The 21221-nt window shown below is 46.3% G+C and overlaps 2 protein-coding genes across 2 annotated transcripts in view; one reads left to right on the plus strand and one right to left on the minus strand.

Moving 5' to 3' along the window:
• Positions 1–2843, plus strand: part of Tfb1m (transcription factor B1, mitochondrial) — a 40328-nt gene extending 37485 nt beyond the window's left edge. The window contains exons 6-7 of the mRNA XM_032894766.1: positions 376–503; positions 2078–2843. Coding sequence (XP_032750657.1) covers positions 376–503; positions 2078–2321 — 372 coding nt within the window. The 3' untranslated portion in view covers positions 2322–2843. The remainder of the gene's footprint in view (positions 1–375; positions 504–2077) is intronic.
• The window catches only part of Tiam2 (TIAM Rac1 associated GEF 2), a 121712-nt gene continuing 102997 nt past the window's right edge, over positions 2507–21221 (minus strand). The window contains exons 16-27 of the mRNA XM_032894768.1: positions 17046–17225; positions 14194–14262; positions 13267–13392; positions 12417–12525; positions 10875–11054; positions 9301–9419; positions 8075–8183; positions 7541–7599; positions 6305–6410; positions 5066–5153; positions 4780–4934; positions 2507–3578 (exon numbers count right to left, since the gene is read on the minus strand). Coding sequence (XP_032750659.1) covers positions 2959–3578; positions 4780–4934; positions 5066–5153; positions 6305–6410; positions 7541–7599; positions 8075–8183; positions 9301–9419; positions 10875–11054; positions 12417–12525; positions 13267–13392; positions 14194–14262; positions 17046–17225 — 1920 coding nt within the window. The 3' untranslated portion in view covers positions 2507–2958. The remainder of the gene's footprint in view (positions 3579–4779; positions 4935–5065; positions 5154–6304; positions 6411–7540; positions 7600–8074; positions 8184–9300; positions 9420–10874; positions 11055–12416; positions 12526–13266; positions 13393–14193; positions 14263–17045; positions 17226–21221) is intronic.

Genomic DNA, 21221 nt, shown 5'->3' on the forward strand with positions numbered 1-21221 from the left:
TTGACAGTTATCCAGGTAGACTTTAAAGGCCGTTGTAATTCTACATTTTGAAGTAGTGACCATCAGGCACTGGTCTAGTGAACACCATTATAGATAGTTGCAACCAGCTGGGGTTTCTGTAGCCATCCACAACTTAGCTTCTTTGTGCAAAGAAAATACAGGCACCGAAGGGTTCACGAGAACTGCTAGAGAGCCTGTGCTCCTTTAGTTTTCAAAGGTGAATTTTCAAAGCAAGGGACAGAGCTTGGTGTTAGAGCATTTGTTTGCCAAGTCCTGGCAAGAAGCCCTGGATTTGACCCTCAAGACTGGGGAAAAGTTTAATCACATTGTGACATATGCTGATATGTATGATTTTAATGATTGTTTTCAATGAAGGTTGATGTAGGAGTGGTGCACCTTACGCCCTTGGTACAGCCCAAGATCAAGCAGCCATTCAAGCTGGTAGAAAAAGTTGTCCAGAATGTGTTTCAGTTTCGAAGGAAATATTGCCACCGAGGGCTTGGGTAAGAATCCTTTTTGACTTTATGACTTAGTTTAGGTCCTGTGGTTAGCAGCATGTCACCACCAATGAGGAAACGCCCAGAGTTTACCTTAGATGCCATATATAGGTTTGGTTTTGTCTTAAATACAACCTAAAACCCACAAGTGTAGAGCTTTTGCTGACTTGCTGCCAGGAAGGTTTTGGCTTCTGTCAGGGCTCAGTCTGTACGGGTTGCTCTCTATGTCCCTTAAGGACACACTTGAGAACTAGAAAGCAAACATAACTTCTGAGCAGCCAGTGTCATCATAGCATCTGTCTCCTACCTTCACTGCTCCATCCACACAGGCACATGAGGCCTCCAGAAAAATAAGACTGAGTCACGGCCCTGCAGCAGCCATACCAATTGCTTGTTATCTAGTAGGTTTAGAATGTTTAGTTAGGTCCAATTATAGTCTAAGAATGAAGAAAGGGCAGTATTTAAAAAGTTTCTACTCAGTCAGCATATAGCTGCTTAAAAGGGATCAGTGTTTAGCACACAGTGTTCATTTTCCAAGACCTACACAGGTCCATTTTGGCAATCTGTAGGGATGTAGGAAATGTAGGTCACTGCATGAGATGACTTCAGGTGTGTTGAGGTGTCTGCGTCCTGAAACCAGTGGGACTCCTAAAACTCTCTTAAAGGATTTTTGCTGACGTGTTGTGAACCAGCCTACTATTTGTTGACCCTAGTTTTAAAGTATAACTCATACATCTGTACGTGCTAGCTCTAATTGGAGGTTACAAGGCATCTACTTTTGGAAGTCCTGGAATTGGTCTAGCCTAGAGCTGGTCCTACTGTTTCTAAGGCAAACCCCCTCTCACAGGCTAAGTGATAGGCCCTGTTCATTTCAGTGCCTCTATGCAGATATGGACCAGATATGGAAAATACATTCTGAAGGACACTTGTTGATATTTTACAGTCACAGTATACCACAAAGTAGTCCAAGTGTGAGAATATGTTACCAGACCCTAGCCTGAAGCTGAGTCATTGATCTAAGTTACCTCACCGTCAGCATTAGGGAATTATCATCGGGCTGAAAGGACAATTTATCCTCTACTTTCCGTGGTTTCTGCCAAGCCCATTGCATGAGCTTGGTCAGGGTCCAGGCACACTTTTGCAGGGTTTCAGGCATCTAAGTTCACTCAAAAAACAGTTGACTTAGTTTAACTTTAAATGAAATTCAAAATAGATACTTTGAGTTTTAAAGGTGATTGAAAATTATCTGTTTTCAGAACAGATAACAGCACTTTGTGAAATGAGTCATTCTTTTGTAGTAAGACTTGAAGACCTAATACATCCAGATTATAGAGAATTAAAATCAGAAATTTATTACATAAGATATATTAAAGCTTTTACCAAAATGAGGCAAATCAAATGTGTTTCACTCTACCTTGGGAAGATAGTTTCCCTTTGTGGACATGCCTTTCAGTGTTAGCTTAGACCTAACTCCAGAGAGTCAGACCCAAGCCTCAGGCCGTCTACCAATGTGTCGTTTTGAAGTTTACACAAAGATATATTATGACTGACATAATAAAATTCTTCCCCTCCCCTTTCAGAATGTTATTCCCTGAAGCGCAGCGCCTGGAGAGCACTGGAAGGCTGTTACAGCTGGCTGACATTGATCCAACGCTCCGGCCCACTCACCTCTCGCTCATGCATTTTAAGAGTTTATGTGATGTGTACAGAAAAATGTGTGATGAAGACCCACAACTCTTTGCTTATAACTTCAGAGAAGAGCTCAAGCAAAAGAAAAGGAAAGGTCAAGAAAAAGATGGTGACTCAGAAAGCTGCGGGTTCTAACTGCTGTCCTAGGGCTCCCGACTGGCAGTCTCGATCCACAGTGTGGATCTCCACACGTGTACATGTGCTTCCCTCCCACTCTGTGAAGACAAATACCGATGACCTCATGCCAAGTAGATCCAATGCATGCAAGCTTTTTTTTTTAAATACATATAAATGTATACATACTGAATAGATACGACATGTTTAGTATAAACAGCATTTATTACAACCTTCCAAAATGAAATGTCTGCACATTGTGCCCCTAAACCATGTAAACATAAATGTGCTTTAAATGAAGCAAAAACTAACAGCGCAAAGAAAATGCCCAAAGGACTGGGGGGAGGGGCCTTTAAAAGCTATTAATCACAACTTTCCCAATCTTATCCCACATAACTTAAAATAATTAGAATGCAATTTTATTACAAGACTAAAAATCATTTGATTCCTGCTCAAAAGGGATAGAAGCTAGTAATTTACAGATTCTGACCAACTAAATCTAGTTTTCTGATTCACAATAAATTAAAATAACTTAAATCTTTACAGGTTTTGTGGAAAATTATATACTGCATAAAACCCAAACATGAATAGTTTTCCTGCAGTTTCTATTTTCCACCAATTTGAAAATGAGCATTGTGACCACGCCACACAGATCACACTAGGATTTGCCATGGCTCTGTGTTTCATAAAAACACTCCTCATTAACAACTGAAGTTAAGCTCTGGACACTGAATTCTCTCTCCAGAACCAAATTTAGATCGATGCTGGCGGTTTCCGGGTGGCTGTCCAGGGACTGGTGACGTGTCTGTGCCTTGAGCAAAGTTCCTCGGCCCCTCTTAGTGCTGTTTGCTTTACGTTTAATGGGGCAAAAGTGGCCCCTGACCAGCTTGGGCTGTTCACCCGGCCCTGTGAGAGGCGGCTGCTGCCCAGCTGAGTGCATATCGGGTTCCTCAGAGATTCGCAGTCTCTGGAACTGAAGCTCAATGTCCTTAGTAGGGCTGCCCTGTTTCAGAGAGTGGTGGAAGTCCTCCTCTTCATCACTCAGAATGTCGCTTTCTTTGATGAGCCCATCTGGAAACTCTGCCAGGACCTCATGAGCGTCTTTCTCCAGCACGGTGCTCTTACAGTCTTGTCTGCTCTCAGCTACTGGGCAGCCACTGCTCTGGGTGCCACTGCTCAGGCTGCACTCATCCGAGTCCAGTGAGTTGCCCTTGCTGGGCTCGCTGGGCCACTCGCTGCTGGAGGATGTTCTGAGGACCTTCAAAGACCTGGATGAGGCTACCAAGAAAAAAAGCACATTTCTCCATATGACACAGAAACAGAGTCTACAATGTAGAGTTAGAGCCTCAGGGGTGACATTTACGTGAAGATTTTATTATGGGGAGTAGGTGGCAAAACCACGTAGTTATGTCAAACCATGGACTTACTGATATCTTTAGGGTTTTGTTGTTGGGTCTCTTATATAGCTGAGGACAGTTTTAAACCTTGCTTCTACTCTTGAGTGCTATGCTCGCCTGGCTTTATGCATGCTGGAGATCAGGAGTTTGATGAATGCTGGTAAGCACTGTGCCCACCTAGACATATCCCCAGGCGTGTCTGAAATGAAGTTGGGATTCAGCCTTTTTTTAGATTCCCAGAGCTTTATCATATAGATAGAACAATAAAGTACCGACTCCTATAAGGGCTAGAGTTACTAGTTTGCCAATGAGTAAATTGAATAGTTAATCACTAATAAAAATTTAGGTTACATTTCTTTTACCTCGTAATCTGAAAATATACCTCATCTCTACACACAACTTCCCTATTTATGTCCCTAGATGCTCCGTTAGAACCTGAAAATGTTCTTACCTCTCTGCTGGAATTTATAATCATTAAGAGAATTAACATTGTGAGCATTTAATCATGTGGGGTGGTGGAGTGGTGATTGAGTGTGTTCTCTAGAGTTGGAAAGGGAATTCTTAGTTTGGGTGTTTCTGTAAGCCATTAGCTCCATATTAGTTTTGATGATCACAGACTATCTTGACAATAGAATATATGCAGATGTGGAAAGATCGCATTGGTGTGGTGAGTGGGGAGAAGGGAGCAGGAGACTGTGTGTGCCCTATAAGATTACAAAGAATTTAGGGATCTAGCTCAGTGGTAGAAGGCCTACCTAGCATCTATCCAAAGGTCCTGAGTTCAATCCCTAGCACCACTAGAAAAAATTAAATTTTAAAGGAAGAAACAAAATGCTAAATTTGGAAAGTAGGCAAAAAGATTAAGAACAGTATAATCTAGGCTGATGACCTGCTGTCAGTGATCGAATAAGAGTGAGTAGATCCAGTCTTGTGATCCAAAGTAAGTACTGACTTTCAGGAAATCTAGGACTAGGAACCCTCAGAGGAAGCAAAGGCCCTTGATCATCAATGGATTCAGTTATAGCTGTATACAACCTCATGATGTTTTCTTCATTGGAACACGGGGCTGACAAAATTCTCACCTAATTTGGCTGAAACAGGAACTCGGTTCTTAAGAGGTACCAGCCGGTCCTTACATGTCTTCTCCATTGGTAACTCACTCTTTATGTGTCGCCTGAAGTTCTCTCTCAGAATAGAACGGATCACCTTAACGATGCTGGTTTTGCTCTCGCTGTCACTGGGGGAAGAAAAGAAGGAATATTCCTGGGGAAGAGCAGCAAGGGCTCCTAGCTTAACCATCTCTCCAGTCCCTAAACTCCCCTTTTAAAGGGACATAATTAAATCTTCATCCTGTGTCAAGAGAAATACCTGCAGCACAGTTGAAAGATGGTCTCTGGCCGTCCTTCAATTTCTGACTTGGTATGAATCAGCTCCCAGGTGGAATTGTTTTCAGTCCCTGGGTAAAAGAAAGTGGAAACAAGAGTCCACAAGGTTGCCAAAATCTACAGTTGAGGATACTTGGGGTAGTAACCATTCAAAACTCCCGAGGTCCTCTCTTCCTTTTCATCCACAGCACACCGAGATAGTAACAAGTAGCTACAGAGCTTGGGCTGGAATTCTCCACCCCTCCTTGGAGGTGCCCATTTGTCTTCCTGGGTGGTAGATTATGCTGTTTGTTTTGCTTCTGTTGTGTGTGTGGATCTCACGCTGTAGCCCAGGCTGTCCTTGAATCTGTGGTAGGCACTTTGCCTCAGCTCCTTAGTTCCAGATCCTTGCTCCTCTTGAACAAGAGGATTAGCTCAGGAACTTGAGATGGCAGAGCAGCCCCACCCCTGTCCCATGCAGGCACGTTCTTAGAACCATAAGCACCTCTGGCACATAAACCTGTGGGTCTTTCTCACCAAAGGCTCTCGCTGCCAGTTATTGTAGAAGATCCTTGGAACATTGTTCAGTCAAAGGGGTTCTTTGTTTATTTGCAGTATTCTTAATATTAAGGAATTTCTAATACATCTAAGTTCATATAATATAAATTTGTGGAACTTTGTTTTAGGATATCAAAACCTGCAGCAAAAAGGAAATGGTTGACAGTTGTTGACGATAAAAGTGAAGAAACAATGCAGAGGCCATAAAAGGCCATCCAGTGCCACTTGGCTTCTTCCAAAGACTGTGAAGAAAGCCAACCCAGTTCTCATTTTCTCTGTCTAAAAAGTAAAATACCCCTATGCAAAAATGACCCCAGGTGCAATGGTTTGAAGATGTCCCCAAGGCCCATGCACTCAAGACCTAGTGGCTAGCCTAGGGGAAGAAGGGGTGGCGGCTGTAAGACTGGGACCTAGGGGGAGGATGGCAGATCAGAGAAGGTGTGCTCTTAATCACTAAGGCTGTCACCCACTTCCTGTCATCCTCTGCTTCCTGTCCACCACTAAGTGAACAGATGTCTGCCAGCACATGCTCCTGTTACAATGTACCAGGCTGCCCCAAACCCATGAGCTCAAATAAATTGTTCTTGCCAGAAATCTTATCAACAGGTAAGTCTTATTCTTCACCCCACAGGAATGAAAAGCACATGGAAATGTTTCTTGTCATTGCATTCCCCAAAGCGTTTACCTGCCGTGTTCCCCAGTCTAACTTGAAGCGCAGATATGGGGATCAACCAGCGGAATTTAAATGGGTCCAAGTCAGCAGAGTTGTGAGCAGGCCGGGAATTCGAGGGCTGCAACGAGAGAGACCACCAGGAAGAGGTTACAGTTGTGTGTTGTACAGTGAGCAGAGGTATCTTGGTATGTGTGCAGGACTCTCGTGGGTGTCTAAGATGCATAGAAACCAGGTACACACCCAGTTCTCAAAGACCTCCCATTCTTGGGTCTGGGACTGTGCCAAAGTGAGAGTTCATGGAACACAAGGCTCCCTCTCTCTGCAAGGAAGGCAGCCTTGTCTTCCTGCATGCAGTCTCCAGTTCCTGCTGGTGGCTTATGGTATCCATGACAACGTTCTGATCTAATGCTTGGAGTTTTGTTTGGGTCTTGACTTTTTGAATCAAAATAAAAATTATTTTAAAGCCAAAACATTGTAGCCCTCTGTGTGTATGGAATCGTGTGTACTATTATTTTCAGGGGCTAAAAATTGTTCTGTGTTGGCCTCATGTAGGTGTCTGTCCTAACATCTCTTAAAGTAAATGGACAGCTATTCCACTTCTGGGCTGTGTGCAGAGAACTCAATAGCCCATCACAGAGATTTTGCACTCCCATGTTTCTTGCTGCTTTATTCACTGTAGCAAAGAAGTGGGGCCAAACTAATCATCCATCAAAAGATGAGTGGGTAAGGAAAACGTGGGACAGGGGTGCCACGCTCTTCATATGCAGAATCCAGCCAGCCAGCATTTGTACATGTGTATATGTTCATACATATATATGTATACAAATGAACATTTGGGTACAATAGAACATGAAGAAAACAGGAAAGGCTAAGCCACAGGGGGTGAGGAAGGACTGAATGCAAGAAATATACTCAAGTTATGAAGAGGATAGAAATCTAATTGTTTTTCTAGTTCTAATTTTGTCGATTTTGATGGTGGTTACATGAGTCAGCACTGAGTGTGTAAGTTTACGATGAAGTTCTGCAGTTCCTATTCCTAATGCTATTCTAACTGGAAGTTCATCGAGCTGTGTAGACTTGGGGTATGATGTTTTTATTTATTTGTAAGTGCTTTATAATAAAGTGTAACAGAGTAAGACAGATGGCGTTACGTTTTGTTGGACAGTGAGGCCATGATTCTTAGCAAGCCTTTCAGTACAACACAGGAGGACTATGAAAAGGCAGCATTAATTAAGTCATTGTTCTTACCAGTTTCTTTTTCAGCTTGCAGTTTTCTTTATAAACCAGTATGACAGCTCTCTTAAAAACTAAAAAGAGTTAAAGAAAAAGAAAGGTCTTGTTACTCTCTGCAAACTCCTCCAAGGTTAAATTAGAGCTGGGTGCTTTCTGAGAACAAAGTCCTTCGGATTCCTACCTCTGAAATCCCACTGCATTAACTGCATTAACTGCATCAACACCTGCTTTCCCTGTCTCACTTGAACCCACAGCCAGTCCTGACTAGGAAAGCAGGTCCTGGCATTGCTTATCCAGTGTTCTACTGACAGCTGAGGCCATGGCATTTAGGTCTCAACAAGAACATACTACCTACGTGCTTTCCCGCTTCTGAGTGAGAAGGAAGAGGGTTTGAAATGTAGCACTGTTTAGACAGCAGGTTTCCAAACGACCTTGTGAGGTGCTTCCCCTAGCAGCATCTTCCCAACTCCCCCAAACTAGGAATCAGCAAGAACGGTAGTGTTAGTCAAGCTTTTTGCTACTGTTAGCACTTCTGAAAGGAGTACCAACCAAACACTGTGAGCTCAATGTCCTTCCTGGCTTTTCCCAGAGACAGGAACGGATTCAACCAGGAAACTGTAGAGTGCATCAGAAGTTCCCCCATGGACAGCTCTGTTACCTACATTGTAAAGATAGGAAACAAAGATGTGGGAACCCCGGAATGAATTCTTTGATGTTAGACACAGAATTGTATTACATGTGCCCATTGCTAAAATGTACATGTTTTACTTATAAGTCCCCATCAGCACAGTGTGGAGTGGTGGAAGTCTGGAAGTGTGAGCTTATCAAGCTGCACCTCCACTAGTGACAGGGATGATTATGGCTTCCTGCCTGCTGGACCAGGGCGTCACCACTGAGCTACATCCTTGGCCTGGGCCTCTTTTTATTTTCTGTTTTGAGACCGGGTTTTTCTAAATTTCTTAGGCTGGCCTTGAACTTACCCTGAAACATGGGCAGGCTTTGATACTGCAGTTCTGCCTCGGCATTCCCAATAGCTTGGATTTCAGGACTGTTAACTAATAGGAGGGGTGGTTGTTTGCTTTAGTACACACTTACATAGGTGGCAATGCTGCCACAGCAGCCATGCTAATCTAAGGAGTCCATGTTAGCGTTTACTTCAGGTAACCACATAGGGCTGCTAATAAAATACACCCAACTGACCTAAATTTAAAAATGGGGGGGGGTCCTGTGTCTCTTTTCAATTCCTGCCACTCCTTACTTCTTACATATGTTCTACATTTAGAACCATACAAAAAATGAAAAATGCATAAAGAACAGGACGTCAGTGGTCACTGGGTCTGCTTGAGTTCTCAGGTAAATCACTCATACCCAGTGCCAAAACAGAACGGGGACCGGAAGGGAACAAGCCCTGTATTTTACCCACATGCTGGGCTCCTTCCTCCCTCCATCCCCAAGCCCAGCCTTCCCCGAGTTCTAGTTTCTGAACCTACAACTCCACTCTCATAGGAAAGAAGGGAGGTGGGGAGAAGCCGGCTAAGTGGTGCTTCTATTGCCTTTGTACAATGCTAACGTGACACTGTTACACTGTGAGACTCCTTTAATACATTTTTTCATTACATTTCTATGAACTATATATAATTACTTTATATTTTAAGAGTGAAAGCGGCTTTGTCTGCCCCAGGGAAGTCTAACAAAGTAGCTGCTCTGGAGGGAGCCGCCCTAAGCTCGTCCACCCAGGCATGAAGCTGCTCTCTCAGTCCAAAGCCCCCACAGACCTCCTTCTCTGTGCCACTCTGCTCCGCTACCAGCTGGTCAAACACCGTCCCATAGTCCTCGTAGATCTTCTGCATCTCATTGATGTGACTGGCTACTTTTTCCATGGCCTTTAGAGCTTCTGAAAAATAAAAGTATGCTTGCTTATCCTAAATCCCATCAAATGCCAGCATGGGAGTCCCTCTCTCAGCTAATGGTGACCTGATGGAGGGACAGCCCATTTAATGCAGGTATTCTAATCAAGGGTAGTCAGACTGTCTTCTACCTCGAATTCTCCCAGAAATGAGGAGACTGAAAAGTGCCATTAATAAAGCTAACCTCAGCCCAGCTACATATGTACACAATGACTGCAACCAACACTGATCACAGAAGAGAAAACAGAGTTCTAGAGGAAAGGAAGTAGTGGCACCGGAATTCAACCCAACATGTCCGGCCTCGGGGAAACTGCTCTTCCACTCAGTGTCTCCTCTACAACTACCTGGCACGTTAGGAATCCAGTCCAGTTGCTCAGTTAAAACATCAGAGGGCAGCAGGTGAGGCTCAAACACCTCAAAAACCTGCTTCAAACGCATCGGCCCAGAGTTGGGTTCCCCAGCTCAGGGGAAAGCACAATACTCCCAGTGTCTGAATCACGAATACCCAACTGCAAGTTCGGTTGTTTGCATTTATACTTGCTCTCTGCTCTCTGTCCACAACTTGGGCAAGGAACACATGAGGGACAAGGGATGAATTGAAATTTATGTCATTTACTTGTACAGTTTAGCAATCATGTAAAAATTCCTGGCCTTAATTAGTTATGATGCCAAGGTTATGATACATTGGAAAAACGAGTTTGACTTCCATTCTTCCCAGTGATTATTCTCAGTGCAACTAACCCTGCTTCTGTTTGGGAATTTTGTTGTGGCCCAACTAGACCTGCTAGCTTTAACATGTGGAAAACAAATCACTCTCTCTGAGCCTAGGGGACACTTAGCTCTCATCTCCAGGGCCTGGGTACTATTGTCAAACCGTTCCTCAGGCCAGTCATTGCAGCCATCCCCTTGGGAGCCACCAGCCACTAAGGTATCACTGCCACTGGATGCCTGTCGCCGGATCTGAGCACTGCTCAGTGATCTCCACAAGGTGGCACCCCATGTAGCAAGCGTGAACATTAGCTGTAGCCCAGCCAAGGCCACAGAGTACAGGGAGACTCAGTTAAGCTTTCTTACAACAGTCTTCACTAGCCAAGTGACCGTGGTCTTCTACTTCAACTCACTAGACCTAAACTACATTATTTTAACATTTTAAACCAAATCATCCCTCCTGACCAATTTAGTAAAGAGCCGCCTCACTGCGAGATCCCCTGTAAGCCAAGTGTAGTGCCAGCACTCAGAAGAGGAGGGAGACATAGCTCTGTGAGTTACAGTCTACATTGAGCACCCTGTAGGAGGGCTGGCTATGTTGTGCCTTTTTCTTACGTAGAAGCTCTAACCAAGATGAGCGGTTACAGTACTGGGGATTGGTAGGGGAGAGCTATGGCATCCAGCTAGCACTCGTGGCCGGCTGGTGAATGCAGGCAGCCTCCTTCCAGCCTTACCTGTCAGGTGATAGTGTTCTTCACTCTCATGGTCAGTCAGGGACACGAGCTCCTTGAGGAGCAGAGGATACTTGAGCACTCTCTGAACAGGCTTGATGAGATACGACTCCAGCGTGGAGGAGTGCTGCTTCGTGGGGTTCCGCGCGTCCAGAAAAGCCTTGAAAGCTCTGTCGGTTTTAGCTGCAACCAACGGATAGAAGATCCTTAGGAGAGCGTGGCGGGATGAGTTAAACTGTGTTATGTTATCTTCCAGTGGGGTTTACATACTGCCACAGTCCTAATGCCACCCGATAATAAAGCCCAGGGCATCCGTGGGTCAAGTACACAGTTACATGTACCAGAGTAGAAAAGAATAGCAAGTGTCTTTGTCACGCCACGGACAGAGCCTGCAAGTGAAGGTAGCTTACTGGGATTGTTCTAGGTGGCCTAAAGATGGGCTTCAATTCTAAGAGAACCATTAACCCTCTAGCACTTACTCCATACACTTATGGGAAGTCGTGTCACCCCACCTTTGAAGCCTTCACCACACAACTCCAAGTGACCTGTAACCCCTATCCCATGTCAGTGTTATGACAGGCACATGTGACAGGGCAGTGGACATGCCGGCCATCACACCAGGTGTCCATGTTTGCCATGAGCAGGCCAGCTATTCAGAGCCCAACTGGTTTGGATGAAGAAGTGCCCTCATTTAGGTTATCTCAAGGGTAAAGTCAGCAGCACACAGATGACACCGATCGCCAGACCGTGTAGGTATCCGGGTGACCCCTCATCTTTATGGCAAAGGACAAGTGGGACTCAGTGTTTTTGTTTCACTGTGACCACCCATGTGTGAAGAAGTGCAAGTGTACTCAGTCCCTCACTGGAAGCAGCCAGAGAAGATGGATTTGGCTATTTGGCTAGCTCGAAGCATTCCAAAAAACTGTTTGCTTGTGTTTTATTTTTGTTTTTTGGGTTGGCTTTTTTTTTTAATTTGAAATTTCTGGGATACTGTGAAGTTCTGCATTTAAACCAAATGGATTTAAACTGCCTCAGTAGAGATGTTAAACCCAAGATTATAGAAGAAACCTCTCCACATGCTCCATGAAAGAGGCCACATAACCTTCCTGACAGTGGGAAAGTGGGCAGCCTCTAGGGGGCAGTGTTTCCCAGTTCCAGCAGAAAAACCACCTGAATATGTGCTTCCTGGAAGGTTGATGGTGGGGATTTTGCTTTGTAATAGCGCCCAGGCCTAAGAAAGTTAACAGAATTGTAGGGGGGAAAAGCAGTATGCATTCTCCACTCATCCAAGCCTTGTGGCTGTATGATTTTACAGGAAAAAAAAAAAAGCAGAGTGACACAGGGCAAAGCTTGGAACCCACCTGCCCACGGCCACGAGGCCACCATTGCTGCAAACAGTGAAAACTCTCCCTCTCTCCTTGACTTTCAAGGTCAAGAGAGGAGGACAAACCATGAAAACTACATTTAACTCCTTCCTTGCTGGATACAGCCCCGCCCTTTATCGACGGTTTAAAAAAGGAACTATAATGCGTATAAGCAACTCACCTCGCTCTAGGACCTTCTGTACTTTAATGTGGTTGGCGCAGAATCCACTGTACAGTTTAAAGTGATCTGCGTAGTAGAGGAAAGAGCCTCCGAGAGAGAACAGCAGTTTCTAGAAGGGAGGAGAGAAAGTCAAGTCAGCCCTGTCTCCCTGTGCTTCTGCCCACCGTCGGAACTGCCCTGTCAGTCCTGGTGGAGAACAGGCTGGGCATTGCCCTGGACCTTTAGATGGCTCTGTTGGATCTCACTACAAATGGTCTAAGGCATGGTTCCCAACCTGATATTTTCCATGGTCTTAGGCAACCCCTGTGAAAGAGTCACTAGGTCCCCAAAGGGGTCGCAACCAACTGGTTGGGAACCGTTGGTTTAAGGAGTGGAGGTACGGAGACTCTCAGAGCGACCTACTCCATGGTTGGGATGAATCACCGTTCCTACTGTCTGCTTCTAACCTCCTTTCTACTGCCTCCCTCTCACCTCTGGAAGAACGTCATTCCCATCAGCCACGGTCCTTACAATGACTCCTTCACAAGGGACAAGGTTGCCTGATAGCCATCTGAAATTCACATTCTCCAGCCCAGTTTCCCAAGACCTCCTAAGAGAGGCTCCCAGCGCAGGGGAGCTGTTCTTGCGTCAAAGGAAGTTTCTCCACTACCGTTCTGGAAAGTCAGTGGGGTAGCTCTGCTGAGCAGTCAGGCGATCCAGACTGCTGACCCCTGAACACAGTCGCCCCAGAAGCCTCCTCTCCACACCCCCGGGAAGGCAGTGCAACCAAACACTGAATTCGCCTACAGAGGGGAGAACTTTACACCCTACCCACCCACATTTGCTTTAAAGCCAAATTCAAAATACTTACCCGAAACTGTGAGGGGGTTTCCAGGACACTAAAGTCTGAGGAAGCGGAGATCCCATCCTCCAGAGTCTCCAGGAACACCTTTTGAAATTCCAGCATCTCTGGCAAGCTCCCAAAAAGTGACTCCATCTACATAAAGGGTTGGGCGTGAGAAGTGTGGCCAGGATAAGCTAGGCTCCCTCAGCCCCAATACGATAGGTGCACGCCCCTAGACACAGGCAAAAGCAGTCTTTACAGAACATAGTCGTAGGGTATAGTCTACACCCAGAGAGACGCAACTCCATCTCCCTACAACTCCACACTTCCAAGGTTACTTCTTAAGTGGATTTGGAATTTTAAAAAATCAGGGAAAGTAAAAATTAGAAAAAAGCTAATTCCTATGATTTAATATTAATAACTGATGTACTGAAAAGTAACTTCAGCCATACTTCCTGAAAAAAAAATCATCCTTCTGCCTTTGTAAATATGTGATTTCTCGAACAGAGGGTACACACAAGACTTTCTGAAGTGTTGGACGTGGGTAAGTGATCATTAGGAATTTACGGCTGTTTTCCAGGACTCTTGTATCCAGCCTGCAATCCATGGGCAACATGAAGCCATAGGTAGCTAAGAGATACAGCTCAAAGCAAAGTTACAAACTTAAATAAAACGTGCTGTTTTCACGTCAGGCAGGATGGCATAGGTCTTCAATCCTGGCACTGGGGAGGTAGAGGCTGGCAGATCTCTGTGAATTCAAGGTCAGCCTGGTCTACATAGTTCCAGGCCAGCCAAGATACAGCACAATGATATCTTAATCTTAATAAGAAAAAAAAAAAGAGTTTTGTTTTTTCCTGTGGTTCTTGTGTATAAACGCTGAAGGTGAGAGCATCATTTTGTGATCTTAAATTGTTAAAGAGGCTGAGAGGCAGAAGGGAGGTGTTTGCCATTTACCTCATCTTGGGTAAGAAAGGTCTCGTTCTGAAGGGGCTCCAAGTACAGTTCAAAGAGGCAGCTCAGATCCTGAAAGGCAAAAGAAGAGTCTCTCTAACACACACCTCTCCAGAATAGCTAGATGATTCCAGTTGCCTAGACAGCAACTCCAGAGACTTCTATTAGGAATGGTGGCATGTGACCTGTTGAAATTCTTGCCCTTCAGGGAAGTTGTCATTACCTACCTAATTCGAAGATTAGTGACTCCGCACCCCCGCCTCCCAGGTCGTACATGTTGACTATATGGTACCAGCACCCACCCTGACGATAACTTCTTGAACAGGCTCTGTCATTCCCGCCACAGAGGCCATCATTTCTCCGGAGGGGAAGGGAGGGGCATAGGCACTGCCAAAGTGACCTGGCTTTCTCTTCTGTGCAAGGGAACACTGTGACAGCCTCTGAATGGAGCTGTGACTTCAGGCGGCATCCAGAACAATTTCTGACTTGTGCGCTCAGGGGCAAGAGCACCAACCTTGAGCAGCAGAGATGTTTACAACCTAAGCCACCCTTGAGACTCTACTGCTCTGGTCACTCAGAGAACACGATGGTGGAAATATTTACATAACCCACTAAAGTTTCTATTTAAGAACTTGAAGCCAAAACCAGTATGTATTTTAGTGACAGAAAAGACTTCTTTGAGTCGGGCATCTAGAGCTACCTGACTACTATGCAGACTCACTATGTAGACCAGGCTAGCCTTGAATTCAGAGATCTGCCAGCCTCTACCTTACCTTCTCAGTAGAACTGACTCCCCAGCTTTTGCAAGGGAGAAGTCTTAGAAACTTAGAGAACTTTGTGAAGCCCAGAGCGCCCCCACAGCCTAACTAGTGACTGCTGTGAGAGCACACCAACACTGCTAGCTCTTCACAGTGAAAAACCTCCTTTCCACCCTCCCTCCTTCCCTCTCCACATCCACAACAACCTGGGAATGTGAGGAGGGAAGGTGGCAGTGAGTTACTAGACCAAATCTCAGGGACACACAGATGTGGAAATTTTCAAGGTGCATGCAGATTTAGAGTTAGATTTCAAGCAGGACAACGAAGAAAATCCTGTGTTAAGTCAGCAACAAGAAATGAAGGAAAGAGTAGAGGGCCCGTGTGAACGCTAAGTCTGCACTGAGTACTGGTTGTTTTGTCAGACACAGTCACTCCTCTCCAGGCTAATGTCACTTGCCCACAGCTGTCACTGCTGCACAGCAGGACCAGGTCACGCTGAGCCCTGGGTGGCAAAGAGCCTCATGCCTGGAGCCCTATACAAGCAACTGGCAGGGTTCTGGCAGGAAGGAAGAGTAGGTCCTTCCTTGTCTACCTGCTCTCCCATCTACCTCAGTACCCTAACCATTACTGGAAATAGCCCTGCTTGTATAGTGTATTCCAAAAGGAGGATAGTGACCAAAGGGAATCCATTCTGTTCCCGACTCTGCAGGTCCTATGATGCTGCTCAAGTGTCCGATGGCTCGGTAGCCTCGTGCACTCACGGCTCCCAGAGCTCTCTGAACAAAGTTGCTGGGTCACAGAAGAAGTTCTGAGCTTGGAAGTCCCCGAAAGTCCCTCTCTTCCACAGGATACAGGACAAAGTATACTGGAAAATGAAGCCAAAATCTGTCTGGCTTTACTCTCTCTCCCACAGACCAATACAAGAGGCACTGGAGCCAGCCGTGGATAGCATTTCTGAGGAGGCACTGGAGCCAGCCGTGGACAGCATTTCTGAGAAGGTACTGGGGAGAAGCAGTGCAGCCGCCTACTGAAAGCTCCAACCTGCCTTGGTGGGTCGGTTGGTTTGGTTTGGTTTGGTTCTACACAGAGTCTAGCGTAGCCCAGCCTGGCCTCAAACTCATTATGCAGCCGAGGATAACAGCTCCTGATCTCCCTTCCTCTACCTCCTGAGTGCTGGGATTACAAGCATACGTCATATCCGGTTCGGCAGTATCTAACCCGGGGCTGTGTGCATGTTTGCCGGTCACTGTACCGACTGAGTTACACCCTCAGCTCCTCCGGTCCGCTTTGTAGAGAAAAGGGTAGCAGCCACATGTGTGCCAATGTATAACTAGTGGACTTGACAGATGTTAAGAATTTCTGGAAGGCCGGAGACAAGCACAGGGACCAACAAGAAAGTTGGAGAGGCCCTTCCAAAGGACATGCAGCATGACAAGCCGGCACCAGTCTGGATTTCTAGCCACTGTCCTGTGCCCTGCCCTTCCAGAGACCCTGACAAATGGAGCAAGCCAAAGAGAGCTCCAAAGCACTGGCAAATGCTTTGAGTAAAGAACACTGTATTCCCAATCTCCTATGCTAACAGAATGTTTCTCAAAGCACTAACTAGGGGCTGGCTGATCAGATAAATTAACTGGGGGGTTACCCAAGGCCATGAAAGCTGTGCCTTTATCATGGTATAATAAAGTGCTTCCATTCTGCATAGGGCTTCCTATGGATACGGCTGGCCACCTGGATTCAGAGAACCCATATTTGGGCCCCTAGAGTTTAGACTGCTCGTCATAGCCTAAAGTGATCTCTACTCTTCTTGCCAAAGCAGTGTAGGCTCTGTTCCCGCAGACTACACACAACGAACTCCAACATCTGTTCCCATGGTAAAAGCTGCCTTGGCAACAAAAGGAGCGAAGAACCCAAATTTTGGGAGTCTTCTCAGTTCTTTTACCCGCTCAGCCTGCCCTCCCTTCCCTGCAGCAATTCACCCCAAGGAGCGCACATCTACGTCCTGAGTGGCCGATGTCCCAGGCAGAGGCAATCTCGGGTGTCTGCCGGCTCGACGTCACCATCATCGAAGGGGTGTGAATGCCCACCAATTCCCGTTACCTTCACGTAAGACTTCTCGGTGTCTACAAGCTCCTGGATGACTTTTCGGAGGCGGTCTGCATCTGAGAGGTGACGAGCCAGAGGCCTGGGAGGCGGGTCGTGGCTCTTTGTCGGTGCCTCCATACTGTTGGCGTGGCCGCTGTCCAAGCCCCTGCAGAGCTCCACAATCTGCTCAGCACTCTGAGGGGTGACAAGATAGGGCAGGTCATGCTCAGGACACTGATGAGTGTGGGACGTGCCGGAACACCAAGCGTTCCCATCTGCACCAAGCACACTACCAGGAGTCTCGCAAGGACGTAGGTCTGGGGCCAGTGGCTTCCTTCAGCTCAGACTACTCTCACTGCTACCCCAGAGTCCCGTAAGGAAGATGGCGTCTATAGTGCTTCCTGTTCTCTACGGCATCCATTCCCATCCCGAGAGCTGCACCCGCTTCTTCAGCACTAAAATCAGAGTGTCGGGGACGAGGCTGTCTACCAAAGTTGGAGTTGCTCTAAAAACGCAGACGTAGAGTGTTCTGAACAGAGCATACAGGAGGCAGACTCACTGAATCCATCCTGTTCTCAACAGTTGGCCGGGCCAGCTTTCCATCCCCAGTCTAGGAAACTCAGACGTGCAATTTCAGGATGGCTTGGTCCCAGTCTGCCTGAAGTTCTGCCCTCAGATCTAACTGTTTAGCCCGAGCCGAGTAGCAGTTATAAATGAAAACGCTCAAACTGGCTACACATAAACCAGGATAGAATAGAAGGTGAGACACGAATCGCACGCCTCAGAAAAATTAGCCGTTCTGGCCCACCATCCTTTTCTGTTCAGCTCCTCTGCTTCCCAACATGGTGTCTTCGCTTGATGGAAAAACAGAATCAAGACAAAATCCTCTGCCTGGCCTTGCTAGCCAGTTCAGTGAGTGCCGACCAATCCTGCTCAGTCTCCAGAGAAGTGGAGGGCAGTTGCTGCCCAAGTAAAGAAGACTGCCAAGGCTAGAAACATCAAAGTGCAGACTGGGACAGTCTGGAAACCAGCAAGATGAGTGGAAGAAATGGAAAATGTAGACACACAGATTTCCATCTGGGATAGAAAGACCACCCCGGGATAGAAAGTCATGGAAAATCAACTTAGACTGGAATGTGGTCCTAATTGCATGACCCAAGAAGAACCACAGAATAAGCTAAGGATGTGGCAGGAACACAGACCCAGCAATAATAATTCAGAGCCTAACTCTAGGGGCGGGTGACAGTGAGGCTCTGACCTACTGCTTTCCCTTCTGCATGAATCCTGGTTTGTGACACGGGATGAGTTGAAGGAGAGATGTTGTTTACAACTGGACACACAGACTTCAAAAGAGTTTGTCTCAAAACAGTTCAAGCAGAAAAACAATTTTCCTCGAGCATACAGATTTCTACTTGTTTTTATTTTTAAATTTGAGCATGAATATTTCTGGTAATGCCTGGCAGAAGATGTATATAACATTCAATCAGAAAAACAAGTAAGGAAGCCCTGGGGCATAGATCAGTTGAAAGAGTGATCTTCTAGGTTGCAACCAATTTCCTGGGTTTGATCCCACGGTGCCATGAAAGCCAACTTGGGCGTGGCAGTGCACATCCGTAATCCCAGCATTCAGGAGGCAGAGGCAGGATGATCAGAAGCTAAAGGTCATCTTTGACTACAATGCAAGTTTGAGGCCTGCCTGAGCTAAATCAGACATTGCTCCCCATCCCCCGGATCTGAAAGCTTTGGAATACAAGTATATTTTCCAAATGTCCAAAATCATCAGATTTTATGATCTGTTTTGTAAGCCCCAACACTGTTCATCACATCCTAACAGCACAACCTCACAGGGAAGCTCAACCAAATGGTGGCAGCCTTTCTCTTCCAAGACATGAGGAACTTGAAAGAATACAGCTAAGACACTCAGACTCCTGCCTTCCTCCTCGTGGGTGGACACCGGTCTCACTTTAGTTTTTAATCAAACAAGGTGCCGCCCTGAACCAGACCCCTGGGGCCCCATCACAGGTTGGGGTTTTGGTTGGCTGGTTTTGCTTTTGTTGTGTGAGACAAGGTCTTACTATGGAGGCCTGGCTGGCCAGCAACTTGATGAAGAGACCAGGCTTGCTCTGAACTTGCAGTACTCTCTCTTCTGCACTCCCCAAATGCAGAGAAGACAGATGTGTGCCGCTGTGCCCTGCTGTGGGATTGTTGGGACAGGGTCACCCTGTGCAGCCCTTGCAACTTTGCATTTGAGGTCCTTCTACCTTGCCGGCCCAAATGTTCGGTTACAAGGATGCAGCACCACACCCAACACCATGGATATTTGTGATAAGCTTCCCGCCAAGTGACCCTGAGGTATGACCTTCAGGAGAACTGTTGGTCTACCCATCAGGTAGACCTGTCCGGGTTTCCCCAAGACTGGCATTGACTCCGACTTATCACCTTTCCCCGGGATGGAAACATAGAAGATCATAGACTACGTTCACATGCAGAAAAACACACTGGCAGCACCACACCCAGACAATGGCCCTGCTTCTAGGCCTAGTCTTCTACTGGCTACTAAAAAGCCCATGATAATCAGAAGCTTGAAACTTACTTGAAGTCTCTATTCTGAGATTTGCACCGTGAACTCAGACACTGCAGCTTCTGTAGTCCTGAGAGCTAATCATCTCCAGAGCTGCAGGATCTATATTAGGCTTGCATACACCGCACAAAATAAGATCTGACAAAACGCACCCGAAGTTAAATGGCATCTGGTGAGATTACAGCTTTGCCTTGCTGGGATGTCAAAAATCACACCTAACAATGCGGTGTTAAAATAACCAGACTTCGAAAATAAAATATCCTGCCATTTTGGAAAACCGGAATTCATTTTAAAAACACTTCTCATAGGATTGATTTCCAAAAAGTGGATGTTAGCTGGGTTATTTCAATGGCAAATTTACTTGTCACGGTACCACGATTAAGGGTTCAAGAGCTGCACAGGCTCCAATTGTACGCCTAACAGTTTAAGGCACGGCCTAAAGGTGGCTTCGAGGATCACAAGGAGGCAGGGCTCATGGACTTGACGACAAATGTTTTTAAAGATGCGTGTGGAAGCTTCGAGTGGACACTGGCCACTTCCTCTCTATCTGCCAGTGATGACAAGCATCAGACAGTGAAGGCCACAGTCTATGCGCGTATGGTCAAGTCACTTAGGAGCAGTGACGTTTCTGAGTTTTCTGCATCCTTATTGACAAATATATAGTGGCCTTGCCTATCTGACAGATGACTGCACCCTTCACTGTGTGGATCCAGGAGGAGAGGAAACATGCCTTTGCCTAGGGCCTGCACCACACCATGCTTAGGAGATCCTCTCACTGAGCACACCGGCATCTCGACTTTGGCGTGACCCACGATACTTTGTAGATGGCGACCAGCTCTTCACAGCACTGGCCACCCATATTCAGCACTGCTCGGCCGAGAGAACCTGTTCTTCCTGTTGTCTCCGCCTACGAAAGGGTCTGGGCTCTCTTGCCCCAGGCGACAGAAGGATGTAACACGACTGCTTCAAATGGTGAATTCTAGAAACACCTTTGCACATACCATTGCAGGGGTAATGGGGAAGAGTGTCAGGCCATCCATACCTCAGCCCTAAGGAGGCTGCTCTAAAAGCAGAAGGCGCGGTTCCGGGTCGGAGGTAGGTATGTGTGAGGGCTCAGACGCCCAGCAATGCAGAACGGAGGGCGTGGCGAGAAAGTACTGGCCTGATGAAGTAGGAGGCTGCTTTTCTGTTTCTCAGGGTGTAGCAATGGGCAGTAATGGGCTCATGGTGGGCCTCAGAGCTTTCAAAGGATAGGAAACATTTGCTTTGCGGATCTCTTATAAAGAATAAATGAAAAGTTTTGCCCTCAAAACTGTCTGAAAGGTAAAATATGGGTGCTCTCCTCCCACGCCCCCCACAAAAAGGGGTCTTTCAGGTTTCCCTTTTAGCATGGTAGTGCACAACCAAGAGCTAACACTGGAAAGCCCTGGGCAAGAGGACGGCAACACAAAGGCTAGCCTGGGCTACATATAGAGTCCTCGTCTCCAAACCAATCAATTTAGAATTATAGGTATTTATTCGGAGCCACCAAGTTTGATCCCTACTTGAAAACAATTTCATCTTATTTACAGACAAGGCCTGACTCCCTGAGGAACTCGGAATCCAGACAG

Source organism: Rattus rattus, chromosome 2 (genome assembly GCF_011064425.1).
Source record: "Rattus rattus isolate New Zealand chromosome 2, Rrattus_CSIRO_v1, whole genome shotgun sequence".
NCBI lineage: Eukaryota > Metazoa > Chordata > Mammalia > Rodentia > Muridae > Rattus > Rattus rattus.